This window comes from Procambarus clarkii, chromosome 45 (genome assembly GCF_040958095.1).
Source record: "Procambarus clarkii isolate CNS0578487 chromosome 45, FALCON_Pclarkii_2.0, whole genome shotgun sequence".
Classification (NCBI taxonomy): domain Eukaryota; kingdom Metazoa; phylum Arthropoda; class Malacostraca; order Decapoda; family Cambaridae; genus Procambarus; species Procambarus clarkii.
This window is the reverse complement of record NC_091194.1, coordinates 2,793,873-2,815,736: the sequence shown is the minus strand read 5'-3', so window position 1 is coordinate 2,815,736 and position 21,864 is coordinate 2,793,873. Positions and strand designations below refer to the sequence as shown.

Below are 21,864 nucleotides of genomic sequence, written 5' to 3'. Positions count from 1 at the left end.
ACTGTAATAAGACAAAAATGGTAGATGTATATGTCTTTCTCTCTCTCTCTGTCTCTCTCTCTCTCTCTCTCTCTCTCTCTCTCTCTCTCTCTCTCTCTCTCTCTCTCTCTCTCTCTCTCTCTCTCTCTCTCTCTCTCTCTCTCTCTCTCTCTCTCATTCTCTCTTTGCGATGAAATATCTTGACTTTTGAACTTACCCAAGAAAACTTTTCATCACTTACCATCTGAATAAGGCTCTGATCATCCATGAATTGCCGGCCAAAAGTTTACCTTTGACACTCCCAGGTATACTCCCAGGTATAGTCCCGTGTAAACTCTCGAGCCACCTTCGAGTCATTTACAAAAAAGCGAAACTTAAAAAAAGTGTGACTTTTTTCCTACACATTTATCCGATTTGCGAGGATGTGAAATTGTATTTGATATGCCATATCTCAGAATTTATTTCACGAAGTGTAGAACCTCGCACGTCATATTGCGTCTGTCTATATCACCTTGCGTCAGTATGCGTCATCCTGCGTCAGCCTGTGTCAGCCACGTCAACAAAACCCCACATATGTACACATGCCCCGTATCAAGATAAAAAAATATATCTGATAATTACAGGGGCATAAACCCCATCCCATATGTCACTTGCTCAATAAAAAATAAAGTACCAAAATATATATACATTTCAACCCTTTAAGTGACAATAAAACATAATTAGGAATATAGATCTAATCCAGTCCAGAGCACAAGCTAATCTCACCCCTGGGACCAAGGGCCTCGTAAATATAAATAATTATGTGTAAATATGTATATAATTATTAACTAGCGATATAAATTACAAAATATATGGATATCAGCCCTGTACACTGGTAATAATTATAGAAGTAGGGATATATATATATCTTGTCCATAGTACAAGCTAAATTCGACTCTAGGACCAAAGACTATATAAATAACTATAGTGGGTCCCCGCCCCCTCTCGCATCTCTCTTTCCTTGGGAAGTATTCATTATATAAAATAAGTCACTAATTTAACACGGAATTATAATAAAGTTTTGAAAGCTGTTGAGATATATTTTATTATTTTTTATTTATTTTAATTATTCAATTTAATTATATAATTTATTTATTCAACTTAATTGTTTAATTATTCAATATAATTATTTGATTTAATTATTTAACTATTCGTCTTAATTATTTAATTTAAATATTCAATTTAAGGTTAACTTGCTTCTATCTCATGAATAGTGTTATGAAAAGTGTTCTCCATTAGAATCTAACACCTGACCAACGAGCCAGAGCTCAACCCCCGCTAGCACAATTAGGTAAGTGCACATTTATTCCTTGTTCACGTTCGACAAATTCTAATTGCTGCTTAACAAATCTTAAAATATTCGAACAGTTCTTACTACATTCGAACAGTTCTTAATATCTTCGAAAAGTTCTTAATATCTTCGAAAAGATCTTAATATCTTCGAACAGTTCTTAAGTGGCACACCATACCACACGGTGTAGACCACACCACACCACACTGTGGATACACACCATATACAGACACAAGTGAGTGAGTGTGTGAGAGAGAGCCAGTACGCTGGCAAATCAGATAATATTGAGATGCTGACAAAGTTCTAAATATTCCATTATCCTAATTGATTTCTGTGATGATTCTTCCCCAACAAACACACAACCTAACTACAACGTTTAATTTGTTACGTCGTTACCACCTTACAAATGCTACTAACGTTGCAAAAACGTAAACAAATGTTGTGCTTACGTTGTGTTCTCGCCGGGAATTCACACCTCACAAAGTACAGGTATCCAGACCGGATATGAACAATCAACCTGCACCATAACACCGTTTACGTAATAACAACATGTACCATTTGGCTGGAACCAACTGTCCCACATAGCCATTGACTCGTACGAACTATTCGACATAGCCAATGACTCGTACGAACTATTCGACATAGCCAATGACTCGTACGAACTGTTCGACATAACCATTGACTCGTACGAACTGTTCGACATAACCATTGACTCGTACAAACTGTTCAACATAACAATTGACTGGTACGAACAGGTCGATATAACCATCCAATTAGAAACCACTTTGCTATCAACATCGTACCATATATTTATGTTATTCTCGTACCGCCACATACCGACATAGTATGCAACCGTGTTGAAGACATATTGTAAGAGGGACCCGTATGTGACATCGGCGGGGACCGCCATGCGACCTCCCAGGGCCTCGCAAGCTGCCTGACCTTCGTTCCAAGTAGACACATATGATGTCATTGTCATTATGACATTGTTGACGTCAGCCACGTAGTAGGTGTGAAGGCTGACGCTTGCTGACTGCAATGTGACAGGACTAGTTAGGTAACTTAACAGGTGACACTCCAGGCTAACGCTGTCCCATGTGAAGGCCCAACACCCAACCTTCTGGCCGCATCTACCTGCACATCTGTAAAGGGTTAGCTAGAGTTAATTACCTTACACATCTGGATAGTCGAATAGTTAATGACTTTTGGAATTACGAGTTTTAATGTGGTTAATGACGAGTTTCCTTAAACACGAGTGAACGCGAACACAAAATTGTAAATTTATCACATTAAGGTCCGGTGAAATTTATGTCATAAATTAATAAATATTGAGGCAGTACAATGGAGTGGAACCTGCGCTGCTTGAACGGTTCTGCATGTGCCTGGGGAGTCCAGGAACGCGGGTTCGCTCCCATTGTATTGCCCGAATACTCATTGATTCATCAGGCTCTTCTGATTTCATTGTGCATTGTCATAAAAGTTTCATAATCCTTACTGAATAATGAAGTTTGGGCCAACATAGGAGTAAATCCCATTAATCATCTGTCCACCCTTGAAGAGGAGCCTGAAGGTATGGTTGATTCTGGTAGACAAAGATGCTGAGAGCAGCATCCCCGTAGCTATCAAAAGTAGCATCACACAGCGAGTCTCATTCAGCAACTTCATCTCTGAAGTTCGTCACTGGTCACACCTGATGGACACACAACTCAGAATACCTACAGAGAATCGTCAAAGATGGCCTCAGAGAAATATTAGGGTATTTCTTGCTATTTCTGAAATGACCATCACATAGAGTGCATTTCTTGATGATATCTAACTTAAAAAAATTTATATTTATATTAAAGTATAAAATATATAAAAAACTATATATATATATATATATATATATATATATATATATATATATATATATATATATATATATATATATATATATATATATATATATATCAGATAAGATTCAAATAGATATTTATGGAATAAGTGAAGAATCTGCGCCATTATTGGTCTAAAACAACGAGCACTGGCTTGCATTAATAAGAAATAACTGACAAACATATGCCGTTATTACTCTGAGATGATGAAGACTGGCTTGCATCAGTATGTAAATTATTTATTATATTTAATATTTTACTTTATTTTGTTTTCAGCATTGTATTCGTGTATACAATGTAAATGTATAGCACTGTTAACTATGTATATACATTTCAGATTAGTTTTAAACTATATATAGGATAAAATTATACTAGCTGGTTGGTCAGTAAGTTATTGTCACAGCCTAAATAATTTTCGTCCTGATAAGTTATTCTATTACCAGAACAAATAAAATGCTTACATGTAAAAATTTAATATTTATTAGCAACCCGTTAACAAGTAAAAGATCTCTATTGACATATTTTGTCATTTACAAATGAATAAGAGTTTTGTAAGCTAACTCATCCCGACGAACAATATTGAGCTGCACAGTCAGCAAACATCGTCCGGAGAGCAATAGCTTTTTGTAGAGGGGCTTACCTCAGGACGCTGGATCTATCAGAACATTGGATCTATCATGCAGACGAGGACCCAAACAGTGATCTTGACCACTATACCTTTACTAATAGAGTGAAGGAGCAGCAGCCGAGCGGTCTGTACTGGAGGGCTGGTTGGCCGCGTCTGAGGAAGAGTCTCGCTGCTCACACTTTAGCACCTCCTCGACCCTCTTGCTAAACAATTACTTACACACACCTTCATTATCAACACTTCTCACCTCTACCCCATTCATTATTCACGACTAAATGCTTATATTCAGTGAATAAATTTCGTCATTCACATCCAAAACAAATCACTAAAATACTATATACTTATGCTAAAAGTATTTTGAACACCTTAATTTTTTTTTTTGGGGGGGGCAATCAAATTCAGAAACTTTTTATATATCACAAAGAGATATGACGAATTCATCAATAACAAGAACATCAGTATATATAAAACACGATGTCTGTCTGTTAGATGCTGGAGGTCAGAGGCTTGGGGCTAGCCTCACAAAACTTTGCAGGGATGACTGTTCGTTGTTTATACAGTGCTAATATATTTAAACAATGCTAACAAGGAGTGGAGGTTCTTGTATTACAGTCGGATTCATTCTCGAGCAACAATCGGTAATTCCTGGTTCGAATCCCGAGCAGGACAAATAGTTTTTTTCCTGTCACCTAGGTTCACCTAGCAGCAAATTGGTACCCAGGAGTGAGTTTGTTGTGGGGGTTGCATCCTGGGGGGATGGAATGTTCGGGGTGACCTTGAAATAAATCTAACATCTATCTATACACTGGCTGCCTGTCCCCCAACACATTCAATTATTATTATATACACTATGTGTCCTACATAGCCAAGGCTAGAGAGCTGCTGTAGTAGACACCGAGTTATAGACGAGAGCAGTGTCATCTGCTGAAGAATAACTGTACTCTCTCTCCTTCTAATTTAGCTACAATATATGGCACAAATTACACTTTTTATCACTGTATATTATCTACATAATACATGAGTATAAATAAACATCGGAGCTGTCTTGCAGTGTAATATAGTGTATAATTATGGAATATATATAGTATATTTTGGTAGCAGTCTTTTCTTTAAACGCATTTCATTGAAAACGACAAAAAGTTTTAAATTTATGATTTTGGCACGAATCTTTTCGATATTCCTTATGTTTTGCTTGAATGAAGCAGGAAGATTAAAAATTAACTCTCCAAAGTTCATTTTTACTTATTATTTGGGTCTGACGCCTAGTGATGCGTTTCGTAAGGTCTCACCTCACATTCTCAAAGCCAAATTCTTTTGTGTAGCACCTGATTATATTCTCTAATGATGAGGGGGTGGGTGACATGGATGAATGATATACATGGGGCATTAATGTGGTCCTATATAATGGGATATTAATGGGGTAGTAAATTAAGAGTGTGACATGTTGGCAGTTTATGTTCTACTGGTTGCCAGAAGAACATAGTTATATATAGAACATAGTTATATAGATCATAGAAGAACATGGTTCAAGACGCTGTTTGTGAAAGTGCAAGTGGTAAGGGGGGTTAGGCACTCCACTTAAGCCCCATTGCAGATTCCAAAGGCCTGGCGTACGACTGTGGTGGTGGTGTTGGAAGCCGATAATAAAATAATAATATTTATTATTATCATTAGTTCCCCCTCATTATGGTCACGACCACTAGTGTAGACTATGGGGGGGGGGTACCTGGGACATTGTCTTAGTTTCCCCTAATGTCGGCAAGACCACTAGTATAGACTATGGGGACCCTGGAAGCACTGAGATAGTAGAGACCTTCCAGGCTACAAGGGTCTTAGTAGCACACTTCGATGAGGAGAGTAAAAAAAGACACACACTGGGTCGTGTTGAGTACATTTATTCCAGACATCCTATAGCACTACAGTTCATCGTGTAGTAATACTCCCTGTGCAACAGAACTCATTGATTCCAAAGTGGCATAGATAAAAGCGTTATCTCTCATATGTCTTGCTTCATTGAACAAGTAACATTAGGTTAGTAACTAATACTACAACGCTCTGTGGGGTGTTGTAAGTTTGTATATTATTGGTACGGGACGAGTCGCCCCCACATGCAAACAAACACTTACTTGTCCTTATCCATGTGCATACCATACCACACTGTGGATACACACCATATACACACACATGTGTGTATGTGTGTGTTTGAGAGAGAGCCATTATCTCAATATTGTAATAACTCTTGCAAATCAGATAATATAGCGATACTGACAAGGTTTTAAATATTCCATTATCCTAATTTATTTCTGAGATGATTCTTCCCCAACAAACACACAACCTAACCACAACGTTTTATTTGTTACGTCGTTACCATCTTACAAATGCTACTAACGTTGCAAAAACGTAAAATAAATTGGGCTTACGTTCTGTTCTCGCCGGGAAATCACACCTCACAGAGCACGGGAATCCTCAACAGATATGAACAACCAATCTGCATCATATCACCGTAATCGTAGTAACAACATGTACCAATTGACAGGTACCAACTGTACGCCGTAACCTTCCATTTAGTGACCACCTTGCTATCAACATCGTACCAGATATCTGTGTTATTCACGTACCGCCACATACCGACATAGTATGTTACCCTTTTGAAGACATATTGTAAGAGGAACCCGTATGTGACATCGGCGGGGACCGCCATGCGACCTCCCAGGGCCTCGCAAGCTGCCGGACCTTCGTTCCAAGTAAGCACATTTGACGTCATTGTCATTTTGAGGTTGTTGACGCCAGCCACGTAGTAGGTGTGAAGGCTGACACTTGCTGACTGCAGTGCGACAGGACTAGTTAGGTAATTCAACAGGTGACACTCCAGGCTAACGTTGTCCCATGTGAAGGCCCAACACCCAACCTTCTGGCCGCATCTATTAGCACAACTGTGGATGGTTGGGTAGAATTAATTACCTTACACATGGGGATGGTCGAGTAGTTAATGACCTGTTGAATTACGAGTTTTAGTGTTGTTAATGACGAGTTTCCTTGAACACGAGTGAACGCGAATACAAAACTGTAAATTTATCACAATAAGGTCCTGTGAAATTTATGTCATAAATTAGTAAATATTGAGGCAGTACAATGGAGTGGAACCTGCTCTGATTGAACGGTTCTGCATGGGCTAGGGGAGTCCAGGGATGCTGATTCGATCCCATTGTATAGTCTTAATATTTATTCATTTAATTGTGCATTCTCATAAAAGTCTCACAATCCTTACTGAATCATGAAGTTTTGACCAACATAGGTGTAAGGCGCAATAATCATCTGTCCACTCTTGAAGAGAAGCCTGAAGGTATGGTAGACTCCGGTAGACAAAGATGCTGAGAGCAGCATCCCCGTAGCTATCAAGGGCAGCATCCTCATCTCTGAAGTTCGTCACTGGTCACACCTGATGGACACACAACTCAGAATACCTACAGGAACCGTCAGAGATGGCCTCAGAGAAATATTAGGGTATTCCTTACTATTTCTGAAATAACCAATATATATATATATGTCGTACCTAGTAGCCAGAACTCACTTCTCAGCCTACTATTCAAGGCCCGATTTGCCTAATAAGCCAAGTTTTCCTGAATTAATATATTTACTATAATTTTTTTCTTATGAAATGATAAAGCAACCCTTTTCTCTATGTATGAGGTCAATTTTTTTTTATTGGAGTTAAAATTAACGTAGATATATGACCGATCCTAACCAACCCTACCTAACCTAACCTAACCTATATTTATAGGTAAGGTTAGGTTAGGTAGCCAAAAAAAGCTAGGTTAGGTTAGGTTAGGTAGGTTAGGTAGACGAAAAAACATTAATTCATGAAAACTTGGCTTATTAGGCAAATCGGGCCTTGAATAGTAGGCTGAGAAGTGCGTTCTGGCTATTAGGTACGACATATATATATATATATATATATATATATATATATATATATATATATATATATATATATATATATATATATATATACATATATATATATATATATATATATATATATATATATATATAATATATATATATATGTCGTACCTAGTAGCCAGAACTCACTTCTCAGCCTACTATGCAAGGCCCGATTTGCCTAATAAGCCAAGTTTTCATGAATTAATGTTTTTTCGTCTACCTAACCTACCTAACCTAACCTAACCTAGCTTTTTTTGGCTACCTAACCTAACCTTACCTATATATATAGGTTAGGTTAGGTTAGGTAGGGTTGGTTAGGTTCGGTCATATATCTACGTTAATTTTAACTCCAATAAAAAAAAATTAACCTCATACATAGTGAAAAGGGTAGCTTTATCATTTCATAAGAAAAAAATTATAGTAAATATATTAATTCAGGAAAACTTGGCTTATTAGGCAAATCGGGCCTTGAATAGTAGGCTGAGAAGTGAGTTCTGGCTACTAGGTACGACATATATATATATATATATATATATATATATATATATATATATATATATATATATATATATATATATATATATATATATATATATGTCGTACCTAGTAGCCAGAACGCACTTCTGAGCCTACTATGCAAGGCCCAATTTGCCTAATAAGCCAAGTTTTCATGAATTTATTGTTTTTCGACTACCTAACCTACCTAACCTAACCTAACCTAACTTTTTCGGCTACCTAACCTAACCTAACCTATAAAGATAGGTTAGGTTAGGTTAGGTAGGGTTGGTTAGGTTCGGTCATATATCTACGTTAATTTTAACTCAAAAAAAAAAAAATTGACCTCATACATAATGAAATGGGTAGCTTTATCATTTTATAAGAAAAAAAATAGAGAAAATATTTTAATTCAGGAAAACTTGGCTTATTAGGCAAATCGGGCCTTGCATAGTAGGCCGAGAAGTGCATTTAGTAGGCCGAGAAGTGCATTCTGGCTACTAGGTACAACATATATATATATATATATATATATATATATATATATATGGAATAAGTAAAAAGCATGCGCCAACAAGCCAGTGCTCGTTGTCCTGTCTAGAACAACGAGCACTGACTTACATTAATAAGACATAACTAAAGAACATATGCTATTATTGCTCTATGGTGATGAAGACTGGGTGGCATCAGTAAAAGAATTATCCTTCATATATAATTATTTACTTTTGTAGGTATTACGTTTTTATTATAGTTATCTGTGTAAATACAATTCAGATTAGTGTTGAACTAATAATTAGGACTTAAGAATACAAAGTGGTCGGTTAGCAAGCTTTTGGCACAACATAGCTGTAATAAATCTCGTCATGCTAAGATGTTCTATTGTGAATGCAAATAGAATGATTACATATAAAGTTAATATTTATTAGCAACCCTTTAACATGTAAAAGATCTCTATTGGCATATTTTGTCATTTACAAATGAGTAAGAGTTTTGTAAGCTAACTCATCTCAACGAACAATATTGTGCTGCACAGTCAGCAAACATCGTCCGGAGAGCAATAGCTTTTTGTGGAGGGGCTTACCTCAGAACACTGGATCTATCAGAATACTGGAACTATCAAAATATTGTACCTATCATAACACTGGCTCTATCATAATACTGGATCTATCATGCAGACGAGGTCCCACACAGTCGTCTAGACCACTATACCTTTACTAATAGAGTGAATGAGCAGGAGCCGAGCGGTCTGTACGGGAGGACTGGTTGGCCTCGTCTGAGGAAGTGTCTCGCTGCTCACACTTTAGCACCTCCTCGACCATCCTGCTTACACACCCTCTTTATTATCAACACTTCTCCCATGCACCCCATTCATTATTCGCGGCTAAATGCTTATATTCAGTGAATAAATTTTGTAATTCACAACCAAATCACTGAAATATTATATTCTTACGCTAAAAGTATTTTGAACACTTTTTTGCAAACAAATTCAGAAATTTTTTATGTATCACAAAGAAATATCGCGAATTCATCAACAACAAGAACATCAGTATATATAAAACACGATGTCTGTCTGTCTGTTCGAAGTTGGAGGCCAGAGGCTAGGGGATAGTCTCACCAAACTTTGCAGGGTGACTGATCTTTGTTCGGGGGATAGTCACAGGCGGGTCGAGGCCAACCTCCATGATCCACCTCTGCATGAATTTGCAAATTGTACTAATTTACAATCTCGCTAAATACCAGACTCCATCGTCACTGTGATTAATCAGGCATAATATGTTCAACATTATTAAATGTCAGTTTGTCTTGTGTAATTCAATGATGAAGGCTGTGTATATTGAAGATGATCACAATATACACAACGTTATATTATATTTTACACATAAAACCACAAAAATTTTATTTATTCCTCCAAATTACATTATACATTCAATTTAACATTATACAAATTTCACAAATTATACTTCACAATTAACCTCGTCTGATCACCTTACAGCTCGAAATGGGTAGTAATTTGTTGGTGTATGCCACATTCGTGAATATATGCATTAATTGGTAATTGAAATCATATATATGTGTGGGGGGGGGGGGGACGGAATGAACCGCATGTGACGTATACAAACACTAGCGCCACTAGTAAACAAGCGGCGAGAGAGCGAACTAACAGTCGTACCACCAGAGTAGACAATATAATATAGCGTGTGTAGTAAGACATGTTCCCAGCTTCTGGGTCTTCCACCTTCCTCGTATGAATATTATTTAAATTATCCATAATTATACACATTAATATACACTATATTACACCGAAGGGCAGCTCCGATATATACTTACACTCGTGTATTATATAGATAATATGCAGTGATGAAAAGTGTAATTTGGGCCATATATTTGTAGCTAAATTAAAGTATATAGAGTACAATTATTCTCAGGCAGATGGCACTGATCTCGTCTATAATTTGCTGTCTACCACAGTAGCTCTCTAGCCTTGGCTATGTAGGACACATATTGTATATAATAATAACTGAATGTGTTGGGGGGACAGGCAGCCAGTGTATATATACATTTTAGACTTATTTCGAGGTCACCCCGAGGGTCAAACCCCCCTGGATGCAACCCCACAACAAACTAACTTCAGGGTACCAATTTGCTGCTAGGTGAACCAAGGTGATAGGAAAAAAGCCCAACTATTTGTCCAGCCCGAGATTCGAACCCGGAATTCCCAACTGCGGCTTGAGAATGAATCCGACTGTACTACCATGACCCTCCCCCCACCTCCAGGTTAGCATTGTATTAATGTATTAGCATTGTATAGATACATGACCACGTTTGTAGTAGAAAACAATCCTCCCTTCCTAACTGGAATTGTCAATTAATGTATATATTCACGAATGTGGAATACACCAACAAATTACCACCCATTTCGAGCTGTAAGGTGATTAGGCGAGGTTAACTGTGATGTATAATTTGTATAATATCTTAAATTGAATGTATAAAGCAATTTGGAGGGATAAATACAATTGTTGTTGTTTTATGTGTTAAATATAATATATTGTTAAGTATATTGTGATCATCTTCAATATATACAGCTTTCATCATTGAATTACACAAGACAAACTGACATTTAATAATGTTGTAAATAATATGCCTGATTAATCATAGTGCCTATGGAGTCTGGTATTTAGCGAGATTGGAAAATAGTACAATTTGACAAGTCACTCACAGGTGGATCACGGAGGTTGGCCTCGACCCGCCTGTGACTATCCCCCGGACAAAGACCAGTCACCCTGCAAAGTTTGGTGAGACTAGCCCCTAGCCTCTGGCCTCCAACTTCGAACAGACAGACAGACATCGTGTTTTATATATACAGTATTGATGTTCTTGTTATTGATGAATTCGTGATATTTGTTTGTGATACATAAAAAATTTCCGAATTTGATTGCAAAAAAGGGTTCAGAATACTTTTAGTGTATATAAATAATATTTCAGTGATTTGTTTTGGTGATGAATGACAAAATATATTCACCGAATATAAGCATTTAGTCGTGAATAATGAATGGGGTGTGTAAGTAATTGTTTAGCAAGAGGGTCGAGGAGGTGTTAAAGTGTGAGCAGCGAGACACTTCCTCGGACGAGCCCAACCAGCCCTCCAGTACAGACCGCTCGACTCCTTCACTCTATTAGTAAAGGTATAGTGGTCTAGATCACTGTTTGATTCCTCGTCTACATGATAGATCCAGTGTTCTGATAGATCCAATAATTTGATATATCCAGTGTTCTGATAGATCCAATATTTTGATATATCCAGTGTTCTGATAGAATCAATATTTTGATATATCCAGTGTTCTGATAGATCCAATATTTTGATAAATCCAGTGTTCTGAGGTAAGCCTTTCTACAAAAAGCTATTGCTCTCCGGACGATATTTACTGACTGTGCAGCACAATATTGTTCGTCGGGATGAGTTAGCTTTCAAAATTCTTATTCATTTGTAAATAACAAAATATGCCAATAAAGATATTTTACATGATAACGGGTTGCTAATAAATGTTAGCTTTTGATATATAATCATTTTATTTGGATTCGTTATAAAACTACTTGACATGACGAGAATTATTAAGACTGTGACAATAGCTTACTGATTAACAACTTAGTAATTTTTTGGCCCTAAATATAATTTAATATAAAGTTGTATAATTATTTATGATAGATAAGTTTCTTACTGATGCGATCCAGTCTTCATCATCCAAGTGTAATAATGGCATATGTTCTATAGTTATTCTTTTAGCAAAATATATTTTTTAAGTTATATATCAGCAAGAAGTGCACACCAACAGATGGTCATTTCAGAAATAACAAGGAATACCTTGATATTTATCTGAGGCCATTTTTGTCGGTTCCTGTAGGTATTCTGAGATGTGTGTGCTTCAGGTGTGACCAGTGACGAACTTCAGAAATGAGGATGCTGATTGAGACTCGCTGTGTGATGCTGCTTATGATAGCTACGGGGATGCTGCTCTCAGCATCTTTGTCTACCGGAGTCTACCATACCTTCAGCCTCCTCTTCAAGGGTGGACAGATGATTAATGCGCCTTACAACTATGTTGGTCCAAACGTCAAGATTCAGTAAGGAATTATGAAACTTTTATGATAATGCACAATGAAATCAGAAGAACCTGATGAATCAAATAAGCATTGAGGCCATACAATGGGATCGAACCCGCGTCCTTGAACACCCAAGACACACGCACTACCGTTCAAGCAGCGCAGGTTCCACTCCATTGTACTGCCTCAATATTTACTAGTTTTTGACATAAATTTCACAGGACCTTAATGTGATAAATTGACATTTTTTATTTCGCTCGTGTTTAAGGAAACTCGTCATTAACCACATTAAAACTCGTAATTCCACAGGTCATTAACTACTCGACCATCCACATATGTAAGGTAATTAACTCTACCCAACCATTCCCAGATGTGCAGGTATATGCAGCCAGAAGGTTGGGTGTTGGGTCTACACATGGGACAACGTTAGCCTGGAGTGTCACCTGTTAAATTACTTAACAAGTCCTGTCGCATTGCAGTCAGCAAGCGTCAGTCTTTACACCTATTATGTGGCTGACGTCAACAACCTCAAAATGACAATGACGTCAAATGTGCCTGTTTGGAACAAAGGTCAGACAACTTGCGAGGCCCTGGGAGGTCGCATGGCGGTCCCCGCCGATGTCACATACGGGTTCCTCTTACAATATGTATTCAACGCGGCAGCATACTATGTCGGTATGCGGCGGTACGTGAATAACACAGATATCTGGTACGATGTTGATAACAAGGTGGTCACTAATTGGAAGGTTACGTCGTACGCTTTGTACCAGTCAAGTGGTACATGTTGTTACTACCTTAACGGTGTTATGACTCAGATTAATTGCTCATATGTTGATAGGATACCCGCGCTTTGTGAGGTGTGAATTCCGGCGAGAACACAACGTAAGCACAATTTAATTTACGTTTTTGTAACGTTAGTAGCATTTGTAAAGTGGTAACGACGTAACAAATACAACGTTGTGGTTAGGATGTGTGTTTGTTGGGGAAAATCATCTCAGAAATCAATTAGGATAATGGAATATTTAGAACTTTGTCAGCATCTCAATATTATCTGATTTGCCAGCGTACTGGCTCATTCAGACACACACTCACATGTGTGTGTATATGGTGTGTGTCCACAGTGTGGTGTGGTATACACAGTGTGGTGTGGTATACACAGTGTGGTGTGGTATACACAGTGTGGTGTGGTATACACAGTGTGGTGTGGTATACACAGTGTGGTGTGGTATGGTGTGCACACGGAGAAGGACAATTTAGTGTGTGCTTAAATGTGGAGCGACTTGTCCCATTCCAGTGTGGAGTGATTTGTCCCATACCAGTGTTGGGCGACTCATCCCGTATCAGTAATATACAAACTTTTAACACTCCACACAGCCTAACCTCAGAGTAAAGCTGCCTGTACATCTGTGTAACCAACAGTGATGCACTGTTCATGTAATCTTCGAGTAATTAACCGCATCAGTCTCCGCTAATTTGATAGATGTTGTCACAGCGGAACAATCCAATACTATAATAGAAGTATCACCTGTGTGTGTATATTTATCTTTACAAGTAACAATTCAGCAGCTTGTACACTGTATTGCACATGCCAGTGATTTGTTTATGGAAGCTGTTTAATAGTAGCTCTCCCCCGTGTTAACTGCTGTGATTGTCCAGCCACCTGGATTAGTCACTTCTTGCAGAGTCGGCGTTCGATACCCGATGGTCCAAGTGGTTGGACACCATTCCATCCCTCCGTTCTATTCCAGCTCCTTGTTCTTATATCCCTTCTAAGTGTGATCTAGTCATACTGGCTTAGTGTTTTATGATATCACAATATTTCTGATATCCCTTCTAAGTGTTATATATGTATACTGGCTTAGTGCTTTCCCCTCATAATTACCTTACCTTGCTACAATTGAACTGCAGCGTCCGAATGCAACATTGGGAATGGCTGAGTGATATATTGCATTGTGTAAATGTAAATGTCTCAAAGCCATGATTGAAAGAGCATAAATTTTCTTTTGTGATAATGTTACTTGTTCAATGAAGCAAGAAACGAGTAGGATAACGCCTTTATCTATGCCACATTACAATTAGTTAGTTCTATTGCAAAGGGAGTATTACTGCACGATGAACTGTAGTGCCATAGGATCTCTGGAATAAATGTACTCAACACGACCCAGTGTGTCTTTTGTACTCTCCTCGTCAAAGTGTGCTACCAAGGCCCTTGTAGCCTGGAAGGTCTCCCACCTCAGTGCTTACAGGGTCCCCATAGTCTATACTAGTGGTCTTGACCGCAATAGTGGAACTAAGAGTGTCCCAGGTACCCCTTCCCCCTACAGTCTACATTAGTGGTATCGACAACTAAGTCTGACCAAGCGTTTAAATCATTCTTTTTACTAAAGAACTGTTCGCATAATTTAAGATTTTTTCAGCAGCAATTAGGATTTGTTCGAAGGTGAACAACTAGGAATAAATGTGTGTTAGATTTTAATGAAGTACACTTTTCATAACACTATTCATGAGGTAGAAGGAAATTATCACTAAATTGAATAATTAAAATTATTAAGTTGAATAATTAAATTAAACAATTGAATAACTTAAGTAAATAAAAAATAATGAAATATATCTCAATGTTTTTTAAACTTGAATATTTCTCCGTGTTAAACTAATGACTTACTTTATATCTTGAATAACTCACAAGGCTAGTTAATAAGTAATACTGAAGAACATATGCCATTATTGCTCCAGGAAGGTGAACACTGGCTTGTATCAGTAAGATAATTCTTATTGATGCGATATATATATATATATATATATATATATATATATATATATATATATATATATATATATATATATATTGTAAAGTTGTGCACATATAATTCACAGCAGTATGCTGCATACACAACAAATACATTACATATATCATACTCTCTGGGGTTTCCTTCACTCAAGATTATCGAATACATTTTAAATGAATTCATTAGTTTTTTTTAATTGTAAGTTGTTTAAGCACTCAGTGCCGCCCACCCAATTAACCTCCCATCCTGGGGCCGCCAGCCCATTCCCGCCCTTATACCGCCCACAGCCACCAGCACCACCCTCCCCGCCCTAACACCGCCGCCCGCCGCCACTCAGAATAGAAACACTGTTTTTCAAAGCATCGAGCAAAACAAAAAAACATTCTGTTGATGGAATGCTTTACAAAAAACTAATTGCTTGCTGTATGCAACTGGTTTGCTCTTTCCAACATTTCGCACATTTTTATCGAACATTTCTTTCCGAACATTTTAACACACGTCAATAGAGCTCCAGTTCTTGATGTTAAGACATTTACTAACAAACATATATGAACATTTATATGTTATACTAAACAAAACACACTTGGCGCTATTGAATATATCTGGCTTATAACACACCTAGCACCGAAAAATATATCAGGCATATAATGCACCAGGCACTGTTAAAGTTATCTGGCTTATAACACACCTGGCTCTATTAAATACATATTCCTTATAACACACGGGGCATTTAAATATACCTGGCTTATGACTCACTTGGTACCGTTAAATATACCTGACTTATCAAACCCCTAGCAGTTAAATGTATCTGGCTTATAATACACCTGGCACCGTTAAATATGACTGTGTGTGTGTGTGTATATGTCATTACGTGTATGTTTTCACCAATAGTACTCACCTAGTTGTGCTTGCTGGGTCGAACATCTCCTCCTAAGCCCTGCCTATCGAAAATCAGTAGCTCAATTTAGTGTGTCTGTATGCACTTGTATGTATGATATCCCTGTGAATGACGTATACACCTTCCCATTCATCAACTAACATAGCAACACACGCTGAACAACAAGCTATGAAACACACACAAACTCCCGCCAGCTCTCAACACACTCCGTGTCTCCGTTGGTTTTAAAACCCTTTTAAATTCTCAAAATAAAATTCAAATTTTTAAATTTATAAATACCGGAAAGAGCTGCCGGTGGGAGGAAGTGAACAGCGCCACCAGCCAGGTGGATTAACTCGGCTCTCACAGCTGTAAAGTTCTCCCGTCTCTCTCATCACGAAATGAAGAAGAATATGTATAACATGAATAAAGAGAAGAATAGTCACTTTATACTTGAGTTAAACTTAAGTAAACGTAAAGTAATAGTTATGCTCTGTGCGCCTGTCCTCCTCTTTTCTTAGGTTCCTCATCTGTTCCCTCACTGCTGTTTTCCTCCTGATGTGGCTGTGGCGACGTTTGGGTTGAGTCTTGGCTGTACTTGCTATGTCACTTTCATACTGTCTCTCTACTTGTCTCCTCACACTGAGGTACTCATTCCTGGCCCTCTGGTATCTTATTCTGCTTTCTGCTGGCCCTCTGGTATCTTACTCTGCTATCTGCTGATTGTTTTTTTTTACCATACTTTATCCATGTCTTTGTACTTAGTTGTCAGCGTCCATACGTGCCTAACTAAATCACGGACATCTTTTTTACATATGTTTTGTTTTCCTTTTGGAACGGAATGAGGTTGCCTAATGGCTCCTGGCGCTTCTGGTTGATGAATTCCATCATGCCTTATACAGTCTATTTTATGAGTTGTTTTCCGTGGTATTTCTACTGGGAATTTTCTCATCTCATCATAGTTCCATTTCGTATGCCAGCTCTTTGCTTCCTGGTGTAGGTTAATATGCCTTCTTCTACAATACACTCAAGTGACAGTACACTCTGGCCGCTCATTTCCAGGGGGCGGGGCTTGTGTTGACTATCTTTAAGGCTGACTCATGTAAATATCAGCTCAAGTCTGGCTTCGTCATTTATGTGTGTAACACGTTATCTCAGTCAGGTATGTGTGACGCATTGTGTACTCACCTAGTTGTACTTGCAGGTGATGAGCTTCGGCTCTTTGGTCCCGCCTCTCAACCGTCAATCAACAGGTTTATAGGTTCCTGAGCCTACTGGGCTCTATCATATCTACACTTGAAACTGTATGAAATCTGCCTCCACCACATCACTTCATAATGCATTCCATTTATTAACTACTTTGACGCTAAACAAATTCTTTCTAATCTTTTTATGGCTCATTTTGGGCACTCAATTTCCACTTGTGTCCCCCTAGTGCTTGTGCCCCCTTATGTTAAATAACAAGGGGACAATAGACAATGTCTTTGTCTACCCTACGCAATTCCTTTGAGAATCTTGTATGTGGTGTCTACCCTATGCAATTCCTTTGAGAATCTTGTATGTGGTGTCTACCCTATGCAATTCCTTTGAGAATCTTGTATGTAGTGATCATGTTTTATGCTTGACGAGATATGGACTCCATGCTGGAGCTGCATACTCCAGGATTGATCTGACATACGTGGTATACAAGACTCTGAATGATTCCTTACACAAGTTTCTAAAGGCCGTTCTTATGTTTGCCAACCTGGCATATGCCGCTGATGTTATCCTCTTGATGATAATGTCTTTTGTTGTGTGTGACGGGTCTGTCACACACAGACAGGTCTTCGGGGGACAGGTCTGGCGTGATATCAACCCCCCTAGCTCTCTGATTCTAGAAGAATTTCATCTTCCAAATGATATCTTGTATCTGGCCTCCTGCTCCCTACACCTATTTTCATTACAATACATTTGCTCGGGTTAAACTCTAACGACCATTTGATGGACCATTCCTTCAGCTTGTCCAGGTCTTCTTGAAGCCCCAACCTGTCCTCCTCATGTCTTAATCCTTCTCATAATTTTGGCATCGTCAGCAAACATTGAGAGGAATGAGTCTATACCCTCTGGGAGATCATTTACATATATCAGAAACAGAATAGGACCGAGTACAGAGCACTGTGGGACTCCATTGGTGACTTCACGTCAGTCTGAGGTCTCACCCCTCACAGTAACTCTCTGCTTCCTATTGCTTAGGTACTCCCTTATCCACTGGAGCACCTTACCAGTTACAGTACTCTTGCCTGTTTCTCTAGCTTATGTACCAGCCTGTTATGGGGTACTGTGTCAAAGGCTTTCGACAGTCCAAAAAAATCCAGTCTACCCAGCCTTCTCTTTCTTGCTTAATCTTTGCCACCTGGTCGTAGAATTCTGTTAATCCAGTGAGACAAGATTTACCCTCCTGAACCCATGTTGGTGTCAGCGGACCGGTTGGTGTCAGCCGGCCGACACTCACAGCACCCTCACCTGTGTCAGCACCCTCACCTGTGTCAGCACCCCTGGCCTGGTCCCCTCAGGTTCATTAGAGCGAGTAATCTCCCCTCTCACCCATTCCCCTCTCATTCCATGGTTATTTTACCAGTATCTCTCCCTCCAGCAGTACTAACACCGCCATTGTTACACTCAACAATCGTTCCTGCTCTTGTTCTCTCTCTTTATCCTCCTCTCTTCCTCTCAATTTTCTCGTTTTTCTCTTTATCTCATTCTCTCATTTTTCTCTGTTCATTTCTGCTTTCTTTTCTGTTTATCTCAGTTCTCCTATTCTCAGTTCTTCATCTCTCTCTCTCTCTCTCTCTCTCTCTCTCTCTCTCTCTCTCTCTCTCTCTCTCTCTCTCTCTCTCTCTCTCTCTCTCTCTCTCTCTCTCTCTCTCTCTCTCTCTCTAAGACTGGGATTCATTAGGAATGGTGTTGTTATCCTACATAAGCTCATCTGAAGCCTGCTCCCAGAAACTTCCTTATTTGATGAGTTTATTATGTATATCTATTAAGAATAAACTAACTTTAATGATAACACATATCAATGTGTTCAGCGAACAGGTTCCAGATGCGAGTCAGCCCGATAATGAATGATCGCTGACGATGTGCTGTTCTTGAGAAAGGCCTTACCAGCGTGAGGCTGTTGATGGCTGAGCGCCTTGGGTTATGGGTACCAGTTTCTGGTTGTCCACGAAGTTGGACCAGGTGAGGAAATTTGCTCTAAACAGGGAGTGAGTACCGAGCAGTACTCAAGGCGGGACAGCAGAAATGTTTTGAACAGTAAGCGTTCATAGTGTTCATGTACGGAAGGTACAGCATCTAATATAACTAAAATAATTTATATACACACGAGAACAGCAGATTTTGAAGGAAAAATTTACAAAATGCCCGCAGCCTCGGCCCGGGGTCCTGCCTCCTGGAACTCCATATTTATAAAGAAATATAAATTACTATTAGCACGAACGTTCATGTAATATTGGAAAAAAGTTAAACACCGGGAAGATACCGGAAGCACTTAAATCAGAAGGTGTATCTCCACGGCACAAAGGAGGTAGTGGAGAGTTTGGCCAAAAATAATAGACCAGTTGTATTAATATTACACAATATTAATGTTTTTGAAAGACTGATTAGGATTCAAATCTCCAGTTCTATGGAGGACTGTGAACGTCACAACCCTGGCCCCCAGCTGTTTGGGTGTTGCCTGCTGCTATAAACCGGTTCTGGTAAAGAGAGTGGAGGGTGCAGGCGGAGAGATATATAGCTTGTACATGTGCTTTGTATGGCCCGTCTCTCCCTTAATCTTCTGTTATGTTAATTGTACACAGTGTTTTACTGTGTGTGTGTGCCTGCTTGCCACCTCTCTCCCTCCCAGGCCACTATAACATGTACCCCTCACACAATATAACTACACACACACACACTCTAGGACACACAGGGGCAACACCCACAGTGTAAACATCACAAGGGGGGGGAGTAACCTGCAGGCGCCAACACACACACTAATCTTTGTCTTAATTGTGTGAAGAGAACAGGTGGGAATCTCATTGCTTCACAAGCGAGTGCAATATTATAACTCGTATGCAACTGCAGTTAGAAAGTGGGAAATAATGAAGTTTTAAAGCTAATAAATATATGTTGAGTATTAATATGTTAAATTTTGCTATAGGCTATAATGCTTAAAATTTAAACGTGTGTTGATTAATAGTGACTAAATATATTAATATATGATATAGATACCACCTCTGTGGCTATTGCCAGGACCCATAGCCTCGGAGAAGAAAATTAGGAGCATTCAGAGACAATTAGCTTCTCTTTCTACTCGTTTTTTTTATTATATACTAATATAAAGTTACACAGTTGCAACAGTGGTTGGTTGTAGGACAGCAACATTACAAAACAAAATAACGAAATTTTGTAACAAAATAACGAAATTTTGTAACAAAATAACGAAATTTTGTAACAAAATAACGAAATTTTGTAACAAAATAACGAAATAGAAAATTGTTTCCTAGAAGCCGTAGATTTCTTCAATTTTTCCTCCGACGCTGAGCAGGAACTGAGGAAGTAGTGGGCGTCTCCTCTCTGAATAGCCACTCTGAGTTGCTGGTAAGATTAATTTGCTGCTCTAGGGTCTCTTGCTGCTTCGATGAGCCTCAAACCCAGATGCTTGAGACAACTCCTTACACTTTCCCCATGGACCAAGAGTCTCAGATCCTATAGGAACAAAGTGGTACCGGTGGTCCATTTCCTCGTACTTGTTTGGCTTGAATCTTTGGCGGAGTTGTTGTGAATCAAGACGTATATATATATATATGACGTATATGAATCAAGATTTTTCGTAGCTGTTCAACCATCAACGAAAAGAAAGTCTAATACAAGACTGAAAGAGCGTTCCTGCAGTACAAGTTTATCTTAATATTCCACCAAGACCTTTCTTCATCTTCCCTCTCTGTAAGACTGAGACGGCCATTGTTCCCTGCTCAATCACCTTGAACGAGATGCTGAGATGCTACGCCAAGATGAATCTCTAGCCTAGAATCACCTAATCAGGGCCCAGACCGGGTCCACAACACCTAGAATCACATCTAATCAGGAGCTGGACCAGTTCCACGTCCCTCGGGAAGGCCGCCATTGTTGACTGTCTCTTGTTTTCCCGCGAGCTGTCAACTCTCCACCTTGGGATTATATGTTAATGAACCTGACACTTTCAGTGTCCGAACCTCTTTTGGTAGCACTTCCACGCTCATTTGCGCCTCCTTTGTTTATCTTGGAATTAAGAGAATATATTTCTCTATTACCTCTCTCTCTCTCTTTCTCTCTCTCTCTCTCTCTCTCTCTCT

The 21,864-nt window shown here is 38.7% G+C and overlaps 1 protein-coding gene and 1 long non-coding RNA gene across 2 annotated transcripts in view; one reads left to right on the top strand and one right to left on the bottom strand.

The window, feature by feature from the left end:
• Window positions 1-698: 698 nt before the first annotated feature.
• LOC123769878 (uncharacterized) lies at window positions 699-17,221 on the bottom strand. The gene is made up of 3 exons (XR_011222086.1): window positions 16,814-17,221; window positions 2,805-2,999; window positions 699-2,451 (listed from the first exon to the last, which is right to left on the bottom strand). It is a non-coding gene; the product is annotated as an uncharacterized lncRNA (long non-coding RNA).
• Window positions 13,664-21,864, top strand: part of LOC123769877 (uncharacterized) — a 25,163-nt gene continuing 16,962 nt past the window's right edge. The window contains exon 1 of the mRNA XM_045761287.2: window positions 13,664-13,732. Within this exon, the coding sequence (XP_045617243.1) occupies window positions 13,679-13,732 (54 nt within the window). The 5' untranslated portion in view covers window positions 13,664-13,678. The remainder of the gene's footprint in view (window positions 13,733-21,864) is intronic.